The sequence below is a fragment of the Aquila chrysaetos genome, chromosome 16 (assembly GCF_900496995.4).
Source record: "Aquila chrysaetos chrysaetos chromosome 16, bAquChr1.4, whole genome shotgun sequence".
Taxonomy (NCBI): Eukaryota; Metazoa; Chordata; class Aves; order Accipitriformes; family Accipitridae; genus Aquila; species Aquila chrysaetos.
This window is the reverse complement of record NC_044019.1, coordinates 2,200,362-2,227,135: the sequence shown is the minus strand read 5'-3', so window position 1 is coordinate 2,227,135 and position 26,774 is coordinate 2,200,362. Positions and strand designations below refer to the sequence as shown.

At 41.5% G+C, this 26,774-nt stretch overlaps 1 protein-coding gene across 4 annotated transcripts in view; it reads right to left on the bottom strand.

Annotated features, from left to right (window-relative positions):
* The window catches only part of CSMD2 (CUB and Sushi multiple domains 2), a 312,235-nt gene that overhangs the window by 213,591 nt on the left and 71,870 nt on the right, over nt 1-26,774 (bottom strand). For all 4 annotated transcript variants that reach the window (XM_030039537.2, XM_030039535.2, XM_030039538.2 and 1 more), the window contains 2 exons: nt 16,752-16,946; nt 9,878-10,085 (listed from right to left, as the gene is read on the bottom strand). In XM_030039537.2, the coding sequence (XP_029895397.1) occupies nt 9,878-10,085; nt 16,752-16,946 (403 nt within the window). The remainder of the gene's footprint in view (nt 1-9,877; nt 10,086-16,751; nt 16,947-26,774) is intronic.

Sequence of the window (26,774 nt, the reverse complement as noted above, 5' to 3'; positions counted from 1 at the left end):
TCTAGAAAGAAGTAGAAAGGTCAGATTGGAGACATGCGTATGATCTGAGAATTGTCAAAAAATAAATGACACCTTCACAGCTTGAGCTTATGCAAACCATGCTAAATGCAATTCTTCCCCAAATTTAATGAATTAGCATATAATGCAAATTAGAAGGGAGTTGTAGTTTAATCGCAGTACATGCAATATGCTAGCATCAGACATCCAAAAAAAAAAATCATTTTAAACAGGAGAGACTAATTCAGCACCAAACTGAATCCATCAGTTGTGACCTCTACCTACAGCAAGTGAAGGAGAGCTGCAGACATTGAACACAGGTGAACAAGCACATGCTTTCATATGGGAAGCAGCTGCAGTGAACCCAAGGAAGAAAACCCAGCAGGCAAAGATCATGTAAAAATATATTTTATAAAAACAGGTGACATCTGAAAACAAAGTACTTACATTCTTTAACACAACTTGTAGATATAAGAAAGCATCCATGAATGGGTCCACAAAGAAACCCCAGAAGAAAGAAGTCTTTGAAAGTACTGAAACAGCTACAGAGATGTCTCCGCTCTCTCACTTTGAAGTTGTAGATAAGGGTGAGCAGTGTAAAACATGACTATTATCAGCTCTGGCAGACAGATTTTGACACACAAACGCAACTCCCTCAACACAGTGAATACCTCTGCAAAGGAAGACCCCTCTGCATATGCACATCCTCAGCTAGCTTAAACAATGGTGGAGCCTCGCACAGAAAATGACATGAATTGGCTTCTGAGCAAGAAAAAACGCAATGGGAAGGTAGAGACATCTCCTGGAAGACCCTTGAAGTGAAGTCAGTTGATCCTTCCCACCAACATTTGACCAAATCCTTGCTTAAACTGGGAAAGCTCAGTGTCCCACTGTAACAGCAGGGGAAGAAACAAGGTGTTTTAAAAGAGGTCCCCAGATATGTAACTTCTTACAACCTGTGACACCATTTGCACTTACGCAAAGTCTCCTTCCCCTGCCAAATAAAGATATTATTCACCATTTTACAATCTATATGGTCAGTTATATTTTGGGTCACATCGGTACTCTTGAGATTACCAGTGTTTTTTCAGCCAGTTGTGTTATACTAATTTGCATGAGGTCTGTCTTTCAAAAACACTCTTTAGCTTGCAGGTATCGAGTGCTCTTGCAAACAAGCCTGTCTGTTTTTTTCTTCCAACATGTGTTTGCATCCAGGACAGAAATCGCTAAATTTTTTTTTTTTTCATTTAGTAACCTTCAGGGATTTTCCCACACACACACTAAAGGCCTTCCTACACCTCAGCCCTTGAGGTGCAGTCCACACAACAGCGGCCTTCGCGCAGGGTTCTCTCTACCTTGGAGGTGACCAAACAACAAAGAAGGACAAACTAGGATAAAAAGGACAATTAAAACATGATCAGGGTAATTTTCAGCCTAAAAGTATTTTCTTCCTTGGCTTAAAAAGCCAGCCTGAATATTCATGAAATGCTCTCTACTATCTAGCAAATAGAATTAATCATATTAATGCATGGAAAAATAAGATTAGCCAGAAAGTGGTATACGAAATCTAATCATGTTTTATTGAATGAAACATGAGTGGGAGAGGTCATGAGGCCCTTTCATTGTAATTTGTCACAAAAGTCTCTCCCTCTGCCACACTCCTGGCAGAAGAGCAGTTCAGGCTTTCGGAAGCACTGAGGACACACCTCCCTAAAGAAGGATGGGCAGCCAGCAGCAAGGAAAAGCGAGTTTTGCTGCCTCTGTGTTTGGCCACGCTGAGACTTCAGGAAGGAGTTGCATGTATTGTCAACTAAGTCCTTAGCTGATGAGGGCTAACATAGTCTGCACATCATTATTTTCAGCTGGGGTACAGCTGAAATCTTCCCTTCCCTACCAGAAATATATGCTGAACTACAGAATATCTTTAAATACCATCTTCCCCTGATCAACCCTTTCTTCCAGAATTTCCCAGCTATTTCTGCAGTGCAACAGGCCAAGGAGCTCTAGGACAATCTGCATTACTACTCTACAGAAACTACTTTGTACAAAGCATTATCAATCCCCTTCAACTTCAAAACAGCCATCAAGATGCTCAGGAATCATTTGCATTCACTAGGGAAGCAATCAGCTCTACCTCTCAGCTACCACCAGGAACTGAGGGCTCCCAATACTGCACCAGCTGTCTCCCATCAGGGAGAAATCAGCTCACCGACCTACAAATTCCTGTTCTTCATATTGCAGATCCATATTAAGATAAGGCCTGAAGCGCAGTACAGTAAGCTACAAAGGCTGGTACATCCCAGAGAGCTGACACACACACGCCAGAGGCAGCAAGGGACCCACCACCACTGCACCGCCAGCGAGGAGAGTTGCAGGCATTTCAGAAGTTGGCTGCCTCAGCAGGGATGGTCTGTTTTCTGACAAATTCAAAAATGCTATCTCCAGAGAATACACCTTCTAAGAGAAGCGGGGGTTTTGCAAGAAGACTATTTCCCAATAAGACAATGTTTTACAGCTTTAAAGCCTTTGTAGAATTTGTTTCTAATTAAAAGCACTATAAATGCTTTAGAAGAAAAATAAAATTAAACTGTATCAGTCGAATAAGGAAGTCTATTTTCCAGATCCCAAAAAGATGTAACTGAAATTTAAATATGGATTTCAAAAGCCACCTCACACGTTTTTTATTCATTCGCTGCCTTATGGAAAACATGACCATAGAAGAAAAACATCTGAATATTACAGATAAAGTATCCATTAGTTAACTAGCTCTTACAATAAGGAAGCTTAATTCATTGCACAGGAAAAAAACCTCACAGTTGCATTATCTAGGCTTTAACTAGTGATGCAATAAGTTATTTCAAGACACACCATAAACTTCAAGTCTTCAGCCTCACACATGGACCAGGGCAGGATAATGCTTGTCAACTTTCAAATAAAAGCAATTACTTACTGGGGGGGAAATCATCAAAAAGGAAGTGGCAAGTTGAGATGAAAATAATTCTAAAGCAGCCATCAGGCAATCTGTGTTATAAAATCCCTGCAAAGAACGGCAGCTGCTGGGGAGCACGGGGGGAGAGCACAGTGGAGAGGGCCCGTTCTCGGCTCCCCCGTGTGCTGGGCAGTTGTTTTTTGTAATGCAAAGTCTGCAAGATCCCTGCAAGCACCCTCCCACTAACCTGCACTGGTAGCAGCAGCATCAGTATAACCAGCAGCAACATCAGATGCAGACCCACGGCTCCTGAGCTGCAATATGGTGGCAAGAATGCACTTTAGTAAGTGACAATACACTAAAGCCTGATTCACAAGCCCTTTGGAGCCAAAGTCTTTCCATTGACTTCACCAGACATCGACTGAGGTCCGAGATGAAAATACAATGCTAAAAGCTCTGAGACAGCTATCTAAGGATCAGAAGCTGCTTTGATATAAAGGAAATAGGTTGGTTCATTAGAAGCACATATAGAGAACAGTTTTTCACCAACCAACATTACCATCATCTGAAACTGTGACCTTCCAGAACACAGGTACTCTAATCTTTTACAGATAGAGCACAAGATGTGCAAATAAATTAGCCTGGCCAGGGGTATGAAATAACTGGCATCAAGAAGGAAGCACAAAGCACATCTCGCATAGGAGAACTTTAATGAGTATTAGAAACCACTTAGACAGACAAGGGTGGTGGGGAGGGAAAGGTCAACTGCAGATAATGACAAGGAAAGAAATAAAGTCAGCAACAGTTAAGAGGAGCTGCTGAAACATAGGTGATTCCTCCAACCATTCTTCCCCCTAACTCAACTCTGCAAAAACACAGCGACAAGAGAGAACTTCCAAAATGCTTTTCCAGAAAGGGCTGACATCTGAAAGGGGTCTCCTGGCTCAGCTCCAGAAAGGAAGATGTTAGAAAACTACGCAGAGGAACCTTAAATTCAAAGGTCCTCGGTTCTCCTCCCAGGCTCACCCCAGCACGTGGTCCCTTTTGTTTCTACCCATTGCTCAACATCTGTACCACAGTGCCTCTGAAGCAGAGCAAGATGCCTGTGTTGCCTTCACACAAGGCAGTTGTGCTAAAAAAGTAATGCAAAATCATACACATGAACACGTTAAGGCATGCTCCCTTGCTTCTAGGAAATTAAGAGACAAAGGTAAAACCAAATTCTACTCAAATTAAGTGCAAAAAAACAGTCCTGAGGAGAAGGAAAGCATTTGCGCAAGACGAGCAAAATATGGCTCCAAGGCTGAAAAGGCAAAATGAAGAGGAGGAACTGGATTCAGACAGGAATAAACTCCAGCCATTTGGCAGTTCCTCACTTAAAGCCCTGCTTCTCCCACTGCATTCACTTAGAATGGGATTATTACCAGAAAATCAAGGAAATGTTTCCCAAGGAAGTGACAAGGGAAGACTCAAAGAGTGGGAAGGCAGCAGAGGGGCAACATGACAGATGATGCAACCCCCCTAAAGTTAGACTTGTGTTCCACAAAGTAGAATAATTAAGTCAGGAGGAGGATCACAGGGAAGAAAGATACCACAGACCCAGACTCTGCATTAATACAGCAATTCAGTATGTGCTCGCGTCCTCCTGGAACAAAATACACAAGTGAGGCAACTGAGGAGAAAGCAGTTTTTAAAGGACCATGAAACATTAAAAAATAAAAAGGAGTGGGTGGCATCTGGAAATTGTCAGCTTCATTTCTTTCTTTCAAAGATAAGCATTTGAATTTTCAAAAATGTAGCCACACTCAGTAAAAGTTGCAATAAGAAATAAAGAAATGTAATTAAGTTCAAGAGGAAATGCACCATAGTGGATTGTAGTTCAGAAGGATAGGCACAGCCTGGACTGCTCAGAGGAAAAAGATAAGCAACAACAGCAGTTTCCATTCCCAAGCTATGGTGGGATTTCTATAGGTTGGGCTAAGCAGGCTCAACATTTTGATAGAAAAACAAGGGCCCAGCAGCAAGTGAAGGAAGTAATTCAAAAGCAAATCATATTCCCAGGTCAACATGCAACTTCTCAGCATGATACCATGAGGTGCTTTACCAGGTAACATATAGTTTCAGCCGAGCTGAAGCAAGAAGATTAAGTGAAATAAGTTTATGGACAGCAAGGGGGAAGAGGGTTAATTGCTGCACTAGAACCTAATACAAGGCTAAAGAACAACCCAAAAAGGTTCTGACCCTCCACATACTGTACTATTTTTTGATCCAAAAATCACCACACTACGATGCAGCAGCAACAGGAGCACCTTTCCTAACTAAAATCACAGTCCCTCTTACCAATTTGGATTCTCATCACCTACCCTATACAGTTGCAAAATGCAACATAGCTACAAAAGATTTTAAAAGCCTCATTATTGAAGAAGTCATCTACATCTCAAAGTAAATTTCCCATCTGAAAATTAGAAACATCTACTGAACCTTCAAAACATGCCAGTCTGTCATAGTCAGACAAATGAGATACTTGTTAGTTTTGTCATGGAACTAATTCATTTGGCAAGAGCACAGGTTTCTAAGTAGTTTCATTGGTGGAACAAATAGCCATGGAGCACCAAACATTGTTCTGGGAGGAAAGGCTATCACTAGCTGCTTACCCGTTCAGCAGACAGGCTGAAGCTTACAGTGTCTCCTCTTCACTTCCTCCTACTTTCCAACTCAATAGCATAAAAGAAACTTTATATGGCAAACATTAGACTGTCTTCCCAGATTTCCACAACTTTGAAAATCCCTGCTCTAGAGGAACTCTGTTGCATGTGGCTCCACATAGCCCAAGAAGAAGGCTTCTATCTTTTACCCATCTTGCCTGCTTCAGCTATATTGGAATGACTGCCAAAACCTTCTTTGCTAAGTATCTGCATTATACCCAGCAAAACATACACTTGATCTTAGTCAATTCCTGTAAACACACATACATAAAGTGGATTATTAGTCATTTCCTACACCACCACCTTCTCTGGCAAGAGCAGCATAATGCTTTAATAATCACAATACAAGTCATTATGCCTAATATTAGATACAGGTCCCAGACCAGCTAGATGAGCTCTAAACAGATGATAGAAAGAAGTGCAAGAGACATCCACATTTTCATTGTTTGCATATACTTAAACTGCAGCAAATATGCACCAACATAGGAAATCCAGACCTCTTCCGCCACAGGCAAAGCAAACACTTACCCTCTATGAAAGTGTGCTCAGAGTGCATCCAAGCAATTGCTGCACAGCACATTCCTACCTTCTCTAAACCTTCAGGGGACAGATCGATGCTGGAGGTGTGACAAAAGGGTACAGCCACCAGTACTGAGCTGCAGTACCCAGGCTCCTACCGACCCTGCAGGAGTTCCCATCCTGCCACCTCAGACATCCATCCCCCAAGCAACTTCTCTAGGGACTCACAGAAGAACATGCAGGAGATCAAAGACAGTATTTTAAAGCAAAACCTACCCACAGCTTCCGAGCCATCACTGAGCTATTAAAGGGGAGAAAAGGCTGGGACACAGGGCAGGTTCAGTGCCATCCAGGACCAGCCTGGAGACTTCCTTATCATCAGACACCGTCTTGGGATATTTTAGGTGCTCAGCTTGAAACGCCTTGGTATTTTCAGAGAAGCTGAGCACCCACAGGGATGCTCGCCACTGAAGAAAGCTTTACAGCAGGTACCACGGAACAGTCGTAATCAGCAGATATTCCTGAGAAGTGCTAGCCAAGGGATTTAGTCAGCTCTGAGCAGATACTGACACAAAGCACATGACCGACAGAGCTCAGTTCCCTTAAGGACCAGAGCCCAAGCTACTTTGAGGGATTTTCTTCTTCTACATGTATTTACAGAGAAGAATTTCATTAATCCTTTCAGATCCCTCAGCTAGTACAAAATGAGGGGGAAGAGAACCCCAAGTCTTGAAGACAAAAAAAAGTCAGGGAATAATGACATAACAGAACATACATACTCCATATCCCTCTCCGTGTCCAGTGCATCACTGCCCTAGTAGAGAAGGGCCATGATTAGGATGGCCACTCCAGCTAACCTCAAAGGAGAACAGGGCAGCTACTGCCATCCTTCCAATTTTTCTTTCTAGCCTAGAGACCCCCCACATTGTTCTTTCTAATCTGACGGGCTCTTTTTCACACTGCTACTTTTTTCCCCCTCCTGTTCTCTGCTCAGCAGAATTTTATTTCTCACCTGTCAAGGAAATCTAGTCCCAAGGTCCCATGACAGAAACTGCAATAGCAGTTAAAAAAGCTGTAAATGTGTTATTTTATTAATATGTCTCAAATAGCTACTCAACCTCTATTGCTCTGCTTGACGTATGGATGCTCAGACCTCCAATGCCCTTTCCCTTTCAAGACTTATTGCAGGATTCACATCCGACAGGTCGGGCAACAAATGAAACTCGTAACGGGATTCTCTGGGGAGCAGTTGTGTGCGCCGAGATCAACGTGCAACGCAGCGGATACAGCTGTGGCGACCGCGGAAGGCAAGAGGTTAAGGGAACCTGGCCCATTAAAAAACAACAAAGCATCTATTTTTAAAGAGGAGAGGGTAAATGACAACGCAGGAGATTTTTACTAAGTGCAGGCCAAGTCAAGTTTAATGTGCTGAGCGGTGGTCTTGTAAATACTACCATTGTATAATATTCCACAGCTTGAAAATACATATGAATTATACTCCAGATGAAATTTAATTTTGTTTATTTGTGTACATCTCTGGACCAGATTAAAACTATTTATAATGCTTAGGAAATGAAATATTTAGCTGCAATATACTTCAATAGAATAGTTTATTTGGCTGCAAGTCTATCTGCCATATTACCAATAATTAAAACTAGGTTTTCATAGACAGAGGGGAAAAAGGTTTTTAGCTATATTTTCAAGCTGAATCATATCAACATGTTTAAAGAGGAGATATGAGCTCCAGTGTTTTTCCCCCATGGGCAAAAATTATTAAAAAATGGGAAAAATGAGTCATCTGAATTTAATTATCAGGCTCTGAGTTGTGAAGGCCAGCTTTGAAAAATGAAATTCAAAATAAGACTCTTTGTAATTCTGCTTATGAGACTGAAAAGTTTACTTCTCAGGAATACTAAATGAGATCTCCTTGAATTGACTGGTGTGTTTATCTTGCCTGTGCGTATTTCACGGCCCTATAAAAGTGCAGGATGAACCTCAAAAAGCAGGAACAGCTTCTTCCATGAGCCCTGGATGAAATTCATGTTTGTGTGATCTGTGTTTCGCTCATTAACAGAGTACATCTCGCCTGGGCTGCTCTACCAGCTGATTCAAACAAGAGTCCACTGCTGTTACAGCTCGCAGAGTTCATCCAACTCCCAGTGAAAATACATTTGGAGGAAAGGCATCATTAAAGATGCAGCACATGGGCTCTTGGCGGGGAAAGGGGAAGAGGGAAAGTAAATACATCATTATTCCCTCTGACAAGGCCCCAAAACTGACATTTGTAAAACATACTACCTTTAAAAGAGCTAGTAAATCTCCTTTTTAAAAGAGCGCGTGCACACGTACGTGTACTACTGAAAGTCAAAGGGCTTAATTTTCTAAGACACATTTGCCATTTTTAAATTTCTACCATGCTGTATTTATGGGTAGTTTATTAATTTTTTTCCAGCAGGTTCACTCTGACAGGCATTGTTTTATTTTTGATATGACAAGACACAGTGCTGCACTGGCAACACCTCCAGGCTGAATAATGTTTCTTAACTAGCTACATTCATCTTTACCACATACCACAGATGACTGATCCTCACTGCAGTACATAACGGCTAAAAACTAACAGTGCCCAAAAATATTAATGCATGCTAATAAAACCAGGTTTTTTTTCATGAAACTGCAACATCTAATTTTGAAAGGGGTCCTGGGAACAGTAAACAATTGGTACACGGTAAATGGCAACTTCTCTCACATCAACACATCCTAAACAGTCAAATCCTATTCCCCCATAATTGCCAGGCAAGTATAAATTACTGAAATGAATGTTATTTGTGGCTGTGACAGAATCCTCATAAATAATCGTAATTTAACTTCCTGCTGATAATCCCAGGCAACACCTAATTATTTCAAATGCTTAATTCTTCCCCTTCCAGAGGGATGTCGGGTTTAAGACTACTCCCTTGCATTTGCTGGTAGTTAGGACTTTTAACTGTTTGTTGAATGCAATCACAGTGCAGAAGATCACAGTGTCTAGATCAACTAGAAAGCTGTCCTTTGCTATAAAAGCAACATAAGCAATATGTCAAATTCCTTCTGTAAGCCCTCACCTCAGACTTCATAGCACTGATCATCTGGGTAGCTCTTTATATATTAAAAAAAAAAAATCAGCGTGGCATTTAGTATACATAAAAGCATTTCTGACAGCATTGCTCAAACAAACAATGGGATGAGAGGAGTATTGAAATTCTATACACAGCCTTCTGTCCAAAGGACAAACTGATCTGTAGAAACATTTGCCGAAAGTTCATTAACAGTAAGTCAACTTGTCAGTAACGTGTTTAGCAATAATCAGAAAACAATTTAGCAAAAACAAGGTTTGAGCATGACAATGTCTGAGCAGGGTTTCTTGGGGCTTGAAGTGTTGGCTGTTGTTTTGGTTTTAAATTCTTTATTTCTTCTAACCAGCTACACTAAGAAATCTTATGGCAGAGAACATAATTTAAAATAGACAACAGTCACTACAAAGTTTACAGAGCAAATAAAAACTCCCAGGGAGTTTCATTAGAAGGTAGCAGCTACAGCCTGTGACTGGGAATAACCAGGAACTACCCTCATTCAGGCACAAACTGTTCACTCTGAACATCCTATGAAGTTTGGATCTCTGCACACAAAATGTCAGCAGGTACTACATGACTGTACAGACCACAACAAAATATGGCCAGTAGTAACTTACCAGAGCGAAGATCCCTCTGTTCCAGCAACTTCTAAAACATCATATCCATCTTCCAGTTGAAAATCCATGAAAACCAGAGCAATAGTGTCTCCAGGTTCAGCGAGAATAGTCCATGTGCAGTCTGCATTATTGCCATACTCCAAAGGAAAATGAGGGCTTGAGATTATTCCGCTCTGTCCCCGCAAAGTCCCTCCACAAGCATCATCAGCTGGAAACAGAATGCAAGTTATCAGATTCTACTGAAATGCACAAAGCAGTACATCAAAAAAGAGTAAGCCCAAATTCAAAGCAAAGCTTTAAAAGCCCCACTGCTTTTGTCAGGGTGTGTTTTACTATACCCTATTAAGGGACAAAGATGTCAAGGGACACAAAATCCTATTAGGTCAGCCAGTGTCTCCTGGCAAGTGCCAGCTTATTCCCCACCATACACTTACTAGTGATTTCTTTAGTCTAATTTTCAACACCCCAAGTGACAGAGCTTCTACCACTTCCCTGGGAAGGCAGTTTTCAGCATAACACATCTCACTGTCAGGACACCATTTCCTCATGTTGTTGCCTGCGTTTTCTGTTCCATCCCTTATTCCTCATTAGGATCCTCTGAGATGTTTTCTGCAACTTTCCTCCCACCTGCATAGCCAGCCAAGCTGGAGGAAAATCACCAGGAATTCAGTGACTGAGAAGCAGGGAGAGAGGTTGGTTTCCAACTCACATAAATCTCAGCACCTTCATCAGCAACAGAAACCCACCAAGGGTTGGGACAACAGGACTTAAGAGTACAAACATGGTATTTAATAGAAATCTAATAGAAAAGGAGTGGATTATCCCACGTACCCGCCTTACACGTCTGTCTTTGCTCTGATTTCTTACGGAAATCTATGTTGTTACCAAAATCACAGTGGTAAAAACTTAATCACTCATTCAGAAATCTAGCAGTGACATTTCCTCATCATATACTGGATCTCCTGTTTGCTGCAGGTTTTTTCATTTTTACAACCTGAATTTTATCACCAGGAGCTATTAAAGCAATTAAAGAAGGAGGATCTAAAGAAAACATGGGCAGGAAGATAAAAGAAGACAAGAATTAATTTGACTAGTGCCAGGGCAGCTCACTGTTCTCGTACATGCAGCATCAGCTCAGCATTATTTGGAATGCTGCTAAGAAAAGCCTGTTAACTTTACAACATGTATTACAGAGCAGCATTTCAGATGCTTTAGTCAAGGAGCTTAGGGCCTCACATTATAAACACTTATTTTCATTACGAACTATTAAAAAAACCCACCACCTTCCAAACTGAAATTTAACACAGGTGAGAACATTTCTTAAGTGCAATGGGTCATCAGCACCTAAGGAAAGGGCAGGACAATTCTGCAGGGCTGCTCAGGAGGATCCTTCAGCTTTTAGACTTTTTCAGGAATTAGCGTCTTGTGCTATCAGCAGAGCTGAAATTTGCAGCCTCTAACTCATGAAACTTGAAAGACAAAGTAAGACAAACATACATGCCAACTTTCCTTTCTCATGGCCATCTGCTACCCCAGTGCAGCCAGCCACCTGAACAAGCAGAAGGCACAGGCAGACACATGCTTCCCAGTGACTGATGGCAAGTGATTGAGATAGAACACCCCAGGCTAAAACATATTGTTTGTACTGCATTAACACACTACACAGGTTGCACTGACGCCTCTAAGCCCCAGTGGAGATCGTGGCCCTTTGCAACCGCTTCTGTGCTCAGACTGGGATGGCGCATCGCTGATTACTGCAGAGCCCACGGCAAGCAGGAAAGGCAGAAAAAAATACGATAAAAACCCAGACATGCAGACAGACATGCAACTACTTCTGTGCCATTCTAGCAGCCAAAGCCAGGACTGAAAGAGGCCACTGAAATCCCAACTCAATGCTCTATTCCCTGGTATTTAACAACAGTCAAAGTTATCTATTTGCTGCAATCCAATTGTCAGTGAATTAAAAGTTATTCACAGACACTGAAGTGCAGTTAGACTCATCGATAAATTTAGGCTGAAAGATCTCACGTCTAGTCCAAGCACCAGAAAATCCTTCAAACTTCAATACATCATACACAAGATCCACAGTGGGACCTCCAAAGAAGGTCCATGCAAAAAATAAAAGGGCTACTTCCAAACCCCTCCCTCTGACAGACAGAATAAAAATGCTTTTTAGAGGATGAATGGGTTCTAGCCAAAAAGCATAACAGTTTACTGGTATGTTCAAATTAATTTCTCATGAATAAGTGCCCCTGCAGATGCTTGAAAAAAAATAGATGCAAAAAACATTCTTCGCCAGTGAACTCTCAGACCGCATGCCTAGCAGCAAGACAGGGCAGGAGCAAGGTCATTAGCTGCTTCAGCAATGCACAGGGATCTGAAAAGGCAATTTATTCTTAAGATACACTTACCTCCAGATGGGCAGCTATCTCCTACATAACACGTTAAACATTATTGTTGCCTGGCTGCTATTGGCTCTAGGCAACTATTCAAAGTATCTTTGCAAATAAGGTCCTGCACCACTACCATGAGACATCTGCAAGCAATCCGGTCTCTGTATGCGAACACCATGTTCAAGGGCATAGGTGCTGCTCTTGGCCAAACACTTGCTTCTCACTATGATCATGCATTTGCACAGCTCAGGAGTACACAGAACCCTTACACACACCCAAGAGCAAATGCAATGGGGGCTTGGAAGAAGCAACTCCTATCAGCAGGTTCTCAGCCACGTTTACTACTTGGGGACTGGGAAGTCTGAGACTGGATCTGGTACATTAAAGTCGTTCTTGTACTAGAAGGAATACAGGAGGGGATGGAGAACATGCTAAAGAATTTTGACTTAATGCTGTATTAGAATTCTTAAACAAGGGGACTACATTTTTTTTATGTAACTAAGCTAACTTACAGTAGCTGAATATCTAGCCAAAGGTATGGTGGTTTTGGGTTGGTTTTTTTTTTTTTTTATTAAAAGGGGAGTTTTTGATTTAAATTCCTCGAAAAACTGCCATTGCAAAAGGTATTTAATGGAAAACGTATTCCCTTCCCATCCACCTCTAAATACACACTTCCGAAGTTTGTAGAGATTGTTACTGTTGAAACATATTCTACAATCTTCTAAAATCTTGAACAGCCCTTCAATTATTTTGGGCACAGTGCAGTCTAAGCAGCTGTTTGAGTTACAGTAAAACAGACCACTTTTAATGAGATTATGCATATTTGATACGCTTAAAAAGTAGCTTCGCAAATGTTCTCAACTTTTCAGCCGGCTTACTGAATTTTTACTCAACCGCCTACCAGAATCATAAACCTATCAGTTCTACTTAAATTCAGCAAACAATCTGGACAACACTTCTCTCCACACGCATGAAAGCGCTTTACAAAACAGATTCAGATGTTTCTGGATATTCTGTTGGTGCTTCAAACACAACATTTTGCTTTATTTGAAATTAACTGACTCAGGTGAGGGTTGTTCCTTCCATGGCTACAGCAGAACAGAAGACAGCATTCCAAGTCTGCTGGGGTTTTGCCTCCAGCATACCAACTGTCAAGATAAAAATACAGCTACATTTGTAGGACTCAGCTTAAGGCCCCCTTTAGATTAAGTACTAGGCCACGTTTCATTCTGTTAATACAGAACAATTGTGCAGAAAGCATGTAAAAACACACAAGATGGAATGAAGAAACCATTCCAGATACTTCTGACACACATTATATAGATGGGATAAATGTCAGCTTAGTCCAGATTTTACAGTCTGACCCAGACTCACTGAGGACTTCCAGTCCTCGAGGCAAATTTCCGAGTTACACATGGTCTACCAGGCACAGCCAAGCTTCTCTTCTGGGCAGCCACAGCTGCCACCCAGTTCTGTGCTCTCCTACTTAGCAGATCAGCGTGGAGATGTCATTTGCTGCTGCTTTGGTGCTCCCTGAATGAGATCACTGCAGTTTTAATCCTTCCTGCCACGTAAGCAAGAAACATAACTCACCAGAGCAAAGTCTGTGCAGACTGAATTTATAGTCTCTTTTAGCAGAGAGTCCAAGAATCAATTTTGATATAACTGTGCTTTCAAAACCACTGGCAAGCTGCAGCACTAGCTACTCTCACTGGCTCTGCAAAGACACATTTCACCAAGCCATTCTCTCTGCATCCGGAATTCCTTCCTACTTTGCTTTCTCATTGAGATTACAGTTTTCCTTTATAAAAAAAACCCCTGTAATTATAAACTGAGAGTTGGGTAAAGGGAGTGCAGACAACTCCTCTGAAGAAAAAGCAGCTAGGCCACACCAGTCCTTCAAAGTGTTGCTGTCCTGGCACATCCTCTCAAACACCTTTGTTTCTTATTCTTTTCTACCATGCATTTCTTTGCATCTACAGTTATTTCAATGCATGAAGACTGGAATAGAGACAAGGCTAACAATATATTAAAAAGGATGTTACAAAGAGGAAGACAAGCACAAAGAAAAGAGCATAAAGAAACCAAAAGAGGGTATCGATCAGCATGGTAGAAACTTAGACTGCTTTCAATGCTTGTCTCATACCTCTGCCATTATACTGGAGAGGAGGGAAAGAAGGAAAGGGGAGAGTCCCCAAACCAAACACTGTCTTTTGCAGTGACATTAGACAAGTCTATTCCCAAGATAGCAGCTCCTGAGATTTTTAACACCTGCTCAGCTAGAAGCACTTCTCATCTCCATTTGTCAGGATCTGACCCAGCAGCATGACCCATCTCCAACTTACATTAGAAAAAAAGAAAAGAATACATATATTTAACAAACTTTCAGGTGAAAAATACCAGTAAGCCACTATTAATAGAATTAACTGTAAGCTACATAGGCCACAAAGGTCTTTTCTCTCTCAAGGAAATATATATTCTTCAGGCAACAGTTTTGAAAACATTCTTTTCCCTGCAGAAGGTGGCGTAAATCTGTTTGTCAGTATGCAAATCTTTTTGCCCGTCGCAACAACTGAAGTCTGTATCACCAGTTTATCAGCCAAGCACGAACATCTAACTGCTGAAAGCCTACTTATGGTAGAAGGAGTGCAGCTGGTTTTCAAAATCAGCAAGTCAATTTGCAGACTGTCTTTGCTACTTTCTACTTTCCTGGAACAAGATATAAATGTTACATGAGATTTCTGGTGCCTGCCTCCAAAAAATGCCTTGGAAGTTTTACTTGAGGTAAAGTCTTGGAGGATCAGGACCAAATCTACTAAAAAGGAGTGGCTACCTCCAGGAACCTTCAGGCACATTGCTACACAAGTGCACCTAACAAGCACATATTTTGCTGCCATCAGAGCAATTCACACAGCACTGATGCAAGCACCAGAGAATTGAATATTCCTCCATTCTGAAGTATATCAGATGCCACCACCATCATTGCTCGATTCAAGATTGAAATGGTAGCATTAAAATTAAAAGTGAGTTTGGCAGTTCAAGACAAAAATGCAAAAATAGTCTTTTACTCTATCTGCAGCAGGGATCACAAAAATTACAATGATGCCCAACCTTTGACTTCAACACCTGTCGGGGTCAAAAGATAATCCCTCCCTTATTGGGCTCTACTACACAAATGTCTGAATAATAGCAGGGCAAGAAGATACTGCCTTCCTCCAAAGGAAGGCTGCTATCAGAAATGCTGTCAGACTGTAGGAAACACTGGTCCATTAATGCAGATCATTTCCTTCTCTTCTAAAAAGGATATTGCTTTGCATACTGTCAAGGTTGAATTTCAGTGAATGTTTTTCCTGCACGGACTTCCAGTGAAATTAGAAAAAAAAATTAAAAAAAAAAAATCTTACAGTAAGAGTCCTAATTCGAAGGAAAAGCAAAGAATCATAACTGATAATAGTAAAATGGCAATGACAGCTGTCCCTCTCCAGTGTCACTTTGGCTGTATGAACCACTCCTTCCGTTGTATAAAGCCCTTGGCCCCAAAACAGTAGGTAAGTGTACAAGAAATACACTAAGTAGCACACATGACTGCTGTGTAACTCATTCAAGCAAGTATTTAAAAACACACCAAGCAAACAATATTTGCTCACTTTAAATTCAAGATTTATGCTACAGCTTAGAACTGCTGATTGATTGCACAAGCAGAGTCAATAAAAAGAATCAATATAAGATGCTCTGCTGAAGTACACAAGGAATTGAGGGGAAAAGACTTCAAAGCAGCAGCAACTGTTTTGGTAAAACAACACAGACACTTGTATATTTACAGACCCTCTAGTCCCTTGTGGCCACAGAGAATTAGCAAGAAGCTCTCTATACTGATAAAGGAATCTAAGTTTCCCTACTCCAAAAGGGCTTACAGGAAAGCTGGCCAGCCTTTTCAAACAAAGGCCAGATTTTACCTCCCATGTCACATCCCCTGTCTGAGGCTGCCAGCCCCACTGCCAGCAACCCACAGCACAGCAGCACGCTGCACAGACTCCCATTTCTTTACAGGCAAAGCACCAGAATCACTGTGGAACGTGCCACCAGGGAAGCCAGCTTGACGTTGCAGAAAGCAGAAAATCCAGTCTCATTTTCTACTGTTTGATCTAGAAAACCTGCATGATCTTGGGTAGGTACCTTGTCTTATGGATAATATTCCTGTTTCCTCCTCCCCACCCCCACCTTAGACAAAGAAATTGAAATTAAAGTAGCTGTGCAGCATTTTGAATACTTTGAGCGCTTCATAACCTTCCTATTATTCACCCAAACGCTGGCAGCTTTAAGGAATCCAATAAAAAGGAACCTCAATATTAACTATGTCATGTTTAGTTTTCAAGTCTTTTAAATCCAGCTTACAGTCGATGAAGTTTTTCCCAACCCCAAATAGCTCATTAAATCCTGTTTCATTGTGGCTTGTTCCAGATGAAGAGAGGGCACTTTACCTCTGCAGAAGGGGAGAGGAAAATCCCAAGAGGCACTGTTTTCCGAATTGGCATGGCACGTGAGCAACGCATGTCCTTCCAAAAAGAAGCCTGGATTACAGCTGTATCTCACTTTGTCCCCGATGCTGAACGTTGTCCCTTGCTGAATCCCATTCTGCAGCCTTCCTGGATTTCCACACGTATGACTTGGTAGAACTGCCAAAGAAAGTTGCTTTTGGTTAGGGACAGTGCATTATAACAGAGCAGTCAGGTGAAGAATCCAGAGGGAAGGCTCGTTTCAAAGTAAATGCATCACTTAAAATGTAAAGAGCAAATAATCACAAAACTTATCCTACTGGATTGCACCAGAAATCATTATGCCAGTCAGGGTTAACATTTAAGTACCATTTCTATCAAGTATATGTAAGGAAGCAAAAATCACTCCCTAAGCTACTGAGTCAGAAACAAGATCCACTCTTTCCTGACCAGTTTTACCAGCTTCTAAACCAAAGAAAGCATCCCTCTTCCCTATGCCGCCCTGCAGTTCTATTTAACACAACTGCAGTTGATTACAATCGAGAGATTACATCCCTGTTTGAAATAACATTTTTCAACAGACCTTCGCCGGGCACCTCAAAGGCCCCTGCAATGTAAGCAGAGTTACATTACCTCAGAACCACACAGAAGACAGCAAAACCTGTAATTAGCAACTGTCACCTAGAAAAAGAGCGCAACATTTCAGCCCACCAGGATTTATACTTCATTGCACTGCATGTTTAATCCAGATTTCACACATGCATCAAACTGGACTCTGAACAATGCAGCTGGACCCAGCTCCACTGAAGACAAAATATATAGTCCAACAAAAGTTTGCATCAGAAAGAATATGGAATACTTGACTATAAGATGGAGAAGTTACAGCTAAAATGCTAGTAAATCCTTAACCAATACCTCTGTACAGCAGTTTCAGAGATTTTAAATAAAACTCTATGGGTTCCCATAAGCCACTCCAAAAAAATCCACTCAAATCACGGTTTTAGAGCCCAATATAAAACCCAATGAAGACAACCAAGACTAAGAATGACTTAATCAAATTTGAATCAGGCCCTCGTACAGCATCTTGTATTATAGTTCTTTTGTGTTAAGGCTGAAACATCAGAGGAAGGAAAACACGGTCATTCAAGGCTGAGTGATGGTTTATCATCGAAAATAATTTTGTCAGGGACATGAACAAAGCCAGATGAATTTCTACAAGCAAAGGGAGGTTTAGTCTGCAGCTCTGCCAAGGAGAAGGGGAAGATTAAAAGGAAAAATGATATGCTAGCGTACACAGCATGCAGCAGAATAAAATACAAGCAAAACTGTGCTTAAGCATGTGAAATGAAACATAAATCGCTAACATTAACTGATGCAAAGACGCTACCTTTCTGTCCTGCCGTGGGACAGTGCCTTAGAGTCGGGATTTGAAACTTCCCTGCTTTGCCTCCAGCCCCGGCTGCCTCCTCGGAGCAGAGCTCAGGTGCCCTAAGAGGGCTCTCTACAGCAGATACGCAGACAGTATCCCTCACAGCGAGGGAAATGAAAAGACTGATCTGTAATGAATATAGGATTAGGCTTCCTGCATCCAAACAGACCACCTTGTTTTCTAGTTAACCCACTTCCAGATTAAATGCAACCTTACCACCTTAAGCTTGATTCATTTTAATAGCACATACATGTCAACTCCTGCATTGCTTCAGTTCCTTCCCCCCCCCCCCCCCCCCACCCCCCCCCCAAGAGCACAGCCAGCACCCCGGGGACACAGCCCTGGGCTCCAGTCTCCCCAAGCAGCCTTCCACTGCACAATAATGGGGGCCAGGTACAAGCCCTGACAGACAGGATTTCTTCCCCTTGCTCCCTCCCCCAAAATACTATTTACATCCTTCCACAAAGCACCTGGAGCTAGGAAGTTCAGTAGCAACTTCCACATAAAAATATTAATGACCATGCAGGTTTTGTAAGCAGGGGGATGCTATTAAATACGTCAGATGGGTTGAAAAGCAGTGTAGAACTAATGTTTCATTTTCTGTAATGATACTCAAAACCCCAATTTAATTAAATTACCAATGTCACTTTTTTTTTTAAAAATGAACCCATTCCTGCTTTTATGCTTCCATCCTTTAAAATTAATGACTAGAACTTTGCTATAAATAAAAATCTATCATTTTTAAAAGTCAATCTCTAACACTAGCTGCTCTCTACTTAATGAACTGTGAAGAATCAGACAACCCTGACCTGCATCATATCTTAAAATCGTACTTGAAAACCAGGATCTCATTTAAAAATTCTGCTTCATTTGGCTGCCTTAACTAACATCTTGTTACAGGACAGACAACATACACATGCTTTTTGGGGGAGGCAACATGAACTCCTTGATTGCTTTGGATTCAGTGGGGTTGCTACAGGAACCAACGAGCATTGGTGGTTTGTTTGTTGTTTGTTTTTTCTTTTTAATTAAAAAAAACCAAACCACCAATGCGAATCTGCAGAAGACAAACACTTCTTCAAATTGCTGCCTCATGGACCAAAAGAACTGCTTTCAAAGAGGCTGGTGCTACATCCAGAGCTGGGTTCAGCACAAGCAGCAGAGCTGCCCCTATGAGGATCTGCTGTCGGTCATGCCCTTGAGGCACTTGTGCAGAAGATGAATTTGGTCAGCACCGAACGTGAGCTGATGAAGTACACCTTCTCTACAGAGGAAGGGAGAAGAGTCAAAGGAGACAACACCTGCGCTTCCTGAGAGAGCACAGCTTCACAAACCCCCTACAGCAGACTGCAAGGTGGGAATCCAAACCACCGGGGTGCAGAGTCGGGAAATGTCTTCCTAAACCTCCTGGCCGGTTCACTCGGCACGGGAAGGCCGTGCCTTTGTTCACTGCTGAGTGTGACTCCCTGAGCTGGTGCAGCAACCGCTTTCACAGCAATGGATTTGTGATTCTACTCCAACATTCCTAAGAAGAGATAATATTATTGCTCATACTTGGCTGCCTCTAACAGCCAGACTCTCTGATTGCTTGAGATTAATAGAACTGTATTATTTACATCAGATGTCGCACAGAATAATATTATTAAAGCTTTGTCTTGCCCATTTACCAATTCCACTGTAGATTAGTAGCATGGATTTTTTTTTTTTCCTCCTCATAAAAGCTTTGTTCCCGGCAATCAACATAATATTTTCCAGTGATTGTATGGAAATGAATGCAGCCACAGACCAGATTTGTAAAGATGAATAGAAGGTCCTGTTAGTCATTTTGTAGCTAAGCCTGTTTCTCTCCATGATGAATTTAGAGCACTTTATTTTATTTGTCTTGATTTGAACAGCTGCCAAACCATTATCTTATTTTATGACAAAAGAAAGGAAATAGGATTATTCTATTGCAGTTGCACCTGGAGAGCTCCTCAACATACCTCAAACATCACTGCCCCAAGCACTATTCAGATATACTGCCCACTGCTTACTCCCCAAGATGACACAGTAGAGGAACCATAATCATGGTGTTAATTGCCAGCACAAACACAAACAGAACCAGACCAGAACCTCTAGAAAGGAGATTAGGTGAGAACTATAACTGTCTTAAGAGATAACACGAGATATGATGATCTGAGAGCAAGGCAGAAATGGCATCTTTTCAGCAAGAAACTATGAAGTGTCAGGGCATGGCAAATATCAGTCAGAAATAAATGCACCAAAACCAAGAACTCTCCCACTTCCTGCAGTTTTCAGTCTATCCTTCAAATCCATTTATTTGTCACAAAGAAATCTGTAGGGCACGAGACCAACCTCTGCCCAACTTCACTCCCTTCTGCTCCAAACTTTCTCTGCTTTTTTTGTTTTCTCTTGTCTTTCAGTTTGGGCGCCTTTTGTCCCATCCTTTGGAACCTGCACACGTTCCACCGATTTCTCTCTCACCCTTCATCTTACCCTGGGATCATCATCAAAGATCTTGCATGCTACGTAGCTTTTATAGAGCAATGAAGATGCATTTCCCTCATGGAGCCAGATCTATTAGTACAAGACCAGAGGCATCTCACAGATTTCATAGCGTGTTGCTTGAAAATGAACTGAACGAATTGGAAATGGAAACAGAGATTTGAGAATTTTCCACCACCCATTCCTGGGAGCTGCTAAAGAGTAGCTACAGAGCTACCAGAATTGCTGATCTGCATCAGAATCTTCGTACCATTTATGGACTTTAATTTTTACCCCTTTTCAACAGGCTCACCAGGCTGTTCCCAACTTTTCTCATCCCCTTGCCCAGGATCACTACACTGGAAGTTTTCAAAATCAGCAGCTTTCAAAATCTAGTACTTGTCAAGTTGTGTCTCCTTGTTCCAGTTCATTTGAAATTAATTAGTAGTTTTTAAGCCATTAGATGTGACTCAACGCATCCTTGGACAGCATCCCACCATCAAAACGCATTCAGCCTAATTACATCAGCCTTTCCTAAAACCCCACAGCTCTTTTTGTCAGGAGAGAAAAAGGGAGGGGGACAAAAAAAAAAAAAAAAAAAAAAAGGCAGAGAGATGTTTCTCTTCTTGCTCAGCACATTGATACATTTCCAGCTACCTTACCAATTCAGGTACTTTCAAACAAAACAAACTCAAATCCATCCCTGGCTTGCTCACCATTCCAAAGAGAAATCTTGCCTGTTTCCTATTCAAATTAATCTCCAGCTCCATTTTCTCTGTTTATATTGTTGGAATGTAAAATAACCCCAACATTTAATACATCTAGATACTGCATTCCGGTCTATTACCCTATTTACATAGCTAAGAGAAGCATTTTTATTGCTTGAATTATCTATGGTAGTTTACGACAGATATTTCAATGCTATCATTGTTCTAACCTTGAAATCTTATCAAGGAGTGCAACTTTTATGGTATGAGGCCATACATTATCTCCTCATTCCCACCTAATTTTCATTCCTAATAAATAAAAAAAAAAAAGAACACAAGTAAGCCATGCCAGAGCAGGCACTTATAGCTCCTGAATAGTTATTACAGCAGGAATAATTCATAAATCCCAATGAAAGGATGCTACATAGACCAAGCAAAATAACAAAACCATTGACCTAAACTACTTGGCTCAGTCATCACTGCACACTCATTTCCAAACTAATCTCCATTATTCTTTTTTAACCCTTCTTTGTATTTTCCTGCACTTCCTGAATCTAGCCAGGGTTGGAAGTCAAGATATCCCTGGGAATCAACAGAAAGGTCGCTTCTGCTAGAGATCCAGGCTGGGCAGAGCGATATTTCACCTTCCTAGAAATTCAGAGGGAGAAACAGATTCCTTTAAGGAGAATATCTCCAAAATTTCCATCACAGCTTCAAAAATTAACTGAAACACCTATGCACGACATGGACAGTGCACCTTTGGCGAGCACAAGGTGAACTCCAATGGGAGGGGGAGATCCACACACACCAATTTCCTCTCCCTCTTCATCCATAACTTTTGGGCCAAGTACCACGGGGATACTGCATGACTCTCTAGTATCTTTCACCAGTGCTTTAGTGCAATCTGTTTTAGTTCAGAAGAGTTTAACCTTCAGAATAAGTGTCCAGTGTGTGCTACAGAAAAGGAAATAAATGGTATCTTTTTCATTTCATTTTATCCTTTTTTATGTCATGATTCATTTCCAGTACAGCCAACAGAGATAAAGCTAAATGGAAACTATTTTTTCTCTCTAATATTTCTTTATTCACTAAAAAACAGCCAGATAGTTACTTTTGGATAATAACAGACCAGAATGGTTCATCATCCATCTTCTTTGTGGTAGTAGTTCTAGGGCTTTTTTGGAAATTCATTTTCAGTTTTCAATTTACCTTCCTGGAATGTGCTACAGCAGCTTCAGTGCAACCTCCAACAGTACCATGCAAGCTGAGAGAGGATTACTTTAGATTTGATTTAGTCATCCCACTACAGTAATAGCAATAGATTCAAAACATGAAAGCAGTAAGATTATGGGAGATACGGCAACAAACAATCCCACGTATCTTCAGAGATGCAGTGAGCAGGGATCCTTAACATTTGGGACTTAATGCCACTCATTATTTATACTTTCAAATAAACGTCATTAACTTGCTGAGCACAGTAGAGGAAGCCTGGCTAGAATGAAGATACAGATACTGAAGCCTGCCTACAGAAATCTTTTGCTGGGCCCTGAAGAACAATGTCATGCTGGCAGATGCCTAGACATCAGCAGATGCTTAGTTTCCAGAACCAGTGGTCCTCACACACCATCCCAACCTGGGATGCTCTCCTGCATCAGAAGCCTAATCAGGAAGGCACTTGAGAATGTGCTTATCTTTGTGAACATGCTCTAGTCCTGCTGCTTTTCAGTGCAACAACACTTGAACACAAGCTTAATTTAAAGTATGTGGTTAAGTGTTTTGCTTAGCAGGAATGGATTTAAGTGTATGTTTAAAGGCTTCATTGAACTGGCATTTAACAGCTGCAGAGTAACTTGAAAAAACTTCCCTAGGGAGGAGGGTGGTTTTACATTTGTTTTCTCTCTTCCTCCCTGAACTAAGGTTAACCATTCCAAGGGAAACAAAGACCTGCATCTTTTTGTAACATAAAAGACAAGCCAAGAAAAGCAATTCTGCAGTGGTTATCAGCACCAGAAGACAACTGCAGGAACCAAACGAAAGCAGAATTAAAACTGCAGCCCCAGAGAGTTCAGCTGCCATATCAGATTAAGCACCTCGCTCCACTGTGCACATCAAGACTGAAAGGCAAGGCGTCAGTGTGAAAAAAGGGTGTCAGATTTGGAAACCCAGATTTGAACTGATTCTATCTAGACACTGGGTGCCAGTGTTGATCTGCTCTGCATTTTGCTGGAGAGTGTCCCTGGACAGGGAACGCTCTTTGTTCTGTTTAAAAAAAAAAACACTTCCAACTTTAGAGATCACATTGTTTATCTGCTTATTGATCTTCTCTAGCTATTGGCTGATTACCCAGAAACAGAAATTGTAGCCAACTACATCTGTTTTAATAAATATTTCACAGCAGAGGAAGGGCATTCACCACAACATATCATTCCTAGTTTTTTCACCCGCTTGTCTGGAAGCGGCAGGTATCAAAGCGCAGGGCAGTAGCAGCCCCTGCCAGGGCCCGAGCCAGCTGGGAACCCAGCAGCATTGGTGCTCCTCAGGTCTCACCTACAGCACTCTGTGATCCCTGTGCCCAAACACACAGACCTGCCGAGCCTTCACACCCGCATCAGAGGTAGCTCCATTTTCTTTCTTCTAGTGGCTTCCACACATCTTTCCTACCCCTCACTCCTGGCTTTCAGGAGCCTTTGGAGGGGCAGCTGGGGATCACACACCACGCTCCTGCTCCAAGCAGCAGCCCACTTGTCTTCCCAAGCAACGCAGAGTTAGTTCACAACTATACTACAGTTAAAACATGAATAACCCATTTCCTCAGAAATGGGGCCAGAAACTCCCCATTGAGTAACTGACAGCTTCCAGTTGCTTCAGCATCCACTCAAACTACACGAGGTCTGGCTCACCCCCACAAATAAGCATGGAAAAACTAGTTTGTTTTCATTTTTCAACTGCCTTCATAATTTATTCCCTCTTACAGTTATCTTTTCTGTATCTTCTTTAGGAAGCTTGGCTACTCAACACCACAGAACGGCCAATACTGTAAGCATAACTAACTGGGACATCAACCTGACAGAGCAGTATACTAACTAATCAGCAATAGCGCACAGTTTGTGGGGAAATGCCCTTGAGAACAGGAAAGGTGAAATATTATACCGTTGAGTAGAATGGTCAATAATAAAAGCAACCAGGAATGCTGAGCTCACAGTGCAGACACCTCGTATCAATAACCAGAAAGCAAATATATTTCAAGAATGGTGCCACGAAAGAGTCCACTGAGCTGCCGTAGCAATTAGGTAGTCTTCTGCTTCCGGCACTAGAGATTCATTATTAATTTGCGGTCATAACTGATCAAAAAAATCTAGAGGGTAATTTTATCCTCTTCACTGAAAACAAAGCTAAAGTGATCTAATTATGTCATAAAAACATGCCTAGGGCTCAGTCCTGTTTCCTGAATTCACAGGTGCCTATCTTGCAAAATTTGCCACAAGCATAATTTTGCAAGCTATGCAATAACGTGCACTCATCTCAGAGAACAAGTTTTTAGTCCCACATGGGATCTCCCCAGTGCCTGACTACATTCAGAAGCAAGAGCTTATTCTGATGTCAAGGACCTTACTCTGATTTCAAATCCTTGTCTGTTACTCAAAGGTAGATGTTGTGGATCTGGGTGCTCAGACCTGCCCTATCTTTTCTTTCATACATCCCAACCTATTTAATGGACATTCAAAGGACATTTATGCAAGCTAAGGTTAAAGCAGGCAGGGAAGGTGAAACGGGAAATGCCCACAGGACTAGTTTAAAAAAAAAAAAAAAAAAAAAAAAATCAACAGCCAAAAATCATAACTTTAGAGTTCAGAGTGGATGTGAAGAAAATATCCTTCAGTAGAAGGGAAGTACAGCATGCTAACGGGCTTCCTAGAGACCCTGCAGGATCACTGTCCTTGGAGATTTTCAAGATCCAGCCAAACAAAAGCACAGATGACCTGATCTAGTGTTGGTCAACATTCCTGCTTTGAGACAGAGTCTGCAGCAGAGCCCTCCTGCAGTCCTTTTGTTACTGCAAATAGAGGGAACATGTACTGCTTCCAGATGCATCAGCTCATTACAGAAACACCACCATGCATATACGGAACCAAAGCACATTAACAAATAACCACGCACTGCATTCTTCAAGTTAGCTTTTCTCTGAGTGTTATGAAGACTAGTCACTTGTAGTAAATATCTTCAATTTAAGTTGGAAGGTGACTTGCCTGTCACTTCTGACCATGTGGCTTGAAGTACGTGGGTGTAATTTCATGCTCTTTTTAGACAAGGCACAGCCGAGTTGCACTGTATGCCTCTCATATACTGCCAAGCCAGTTGCAAGACAGACCCTACAGGGACACTTGCAGCCTGCCTGCCAATTTAGATTACTACCATTCACTTTTGAGACCTTTGCACTGACATATGTATTTGAAAGGGAGGGAGAAATGCCCAGCCACCCACTTAACACTTCTACAGCTGGAGTGGCTACTGGCCATCCTTCATAGATGAAAACATCTCATAGCTGTTAGCGCAATCATTAGCATGAGTACACAGCTCCAGTTCTCCCAAACAAAACCCATCTTCTAGCTGAAGAAAACAAACTGGGGGATGCAGGGAAGCCTGTAGAGAACACCTACCACACAATGAATGTTCCTGTCCTTCTACTTTACTCATCAGCAAAACAGAAGTTTACCTCATTCACTCTTCTCTCTCCAAACAAGATACTGTGGAGCTTTACCAAAGGTTAGGCGTGTATCTATCCAAAAATGCTCCTTTAAGTTCCATCTAGAAGAGTATGATGGTCCAAATAGTTCAAGATGACCTTAAATATATCAGGAATTGATGCAAAGAGATGATAGAAATGTAAAATCCATATATACATGCTACAAGAAAGGCATCTATTGTATAAATATTGTCGTGGAAACAGGATACAGGTTTGCTTTAAAGGACACTCAAAGACCATTAATGGAAAGAGAAAGGACTTGGACTGAACCCAGAAAAGAAGATACCTCAATCTCAGAACTGGCCTGAATTTTGTTCTGCTACGTGGCGCAAACCTACATGCTGCTTAAATTTCACATCACTGACACTAAAACTGAATGTTTTGTCTTTGATAATACAACTCTACAGTGAGAAAGATCATATTGAAAGAGTTCAAATGTAACCACAAAAATACCACGTTAGGTTCCCACAGGCAAATAACAAGGAGGGAAAAAAGGTGCACTTCACTGAACATTCAACATGAAACATTTCAAAAATAATTTCTTCTACTTCCATTTTTCCCTGCTACTTTCAGTTACACTGTTTATATGCAACACAAGTTTACCCTCTCTAAGGGCAAAGATGCAAACCGTACTTAAACTTCAG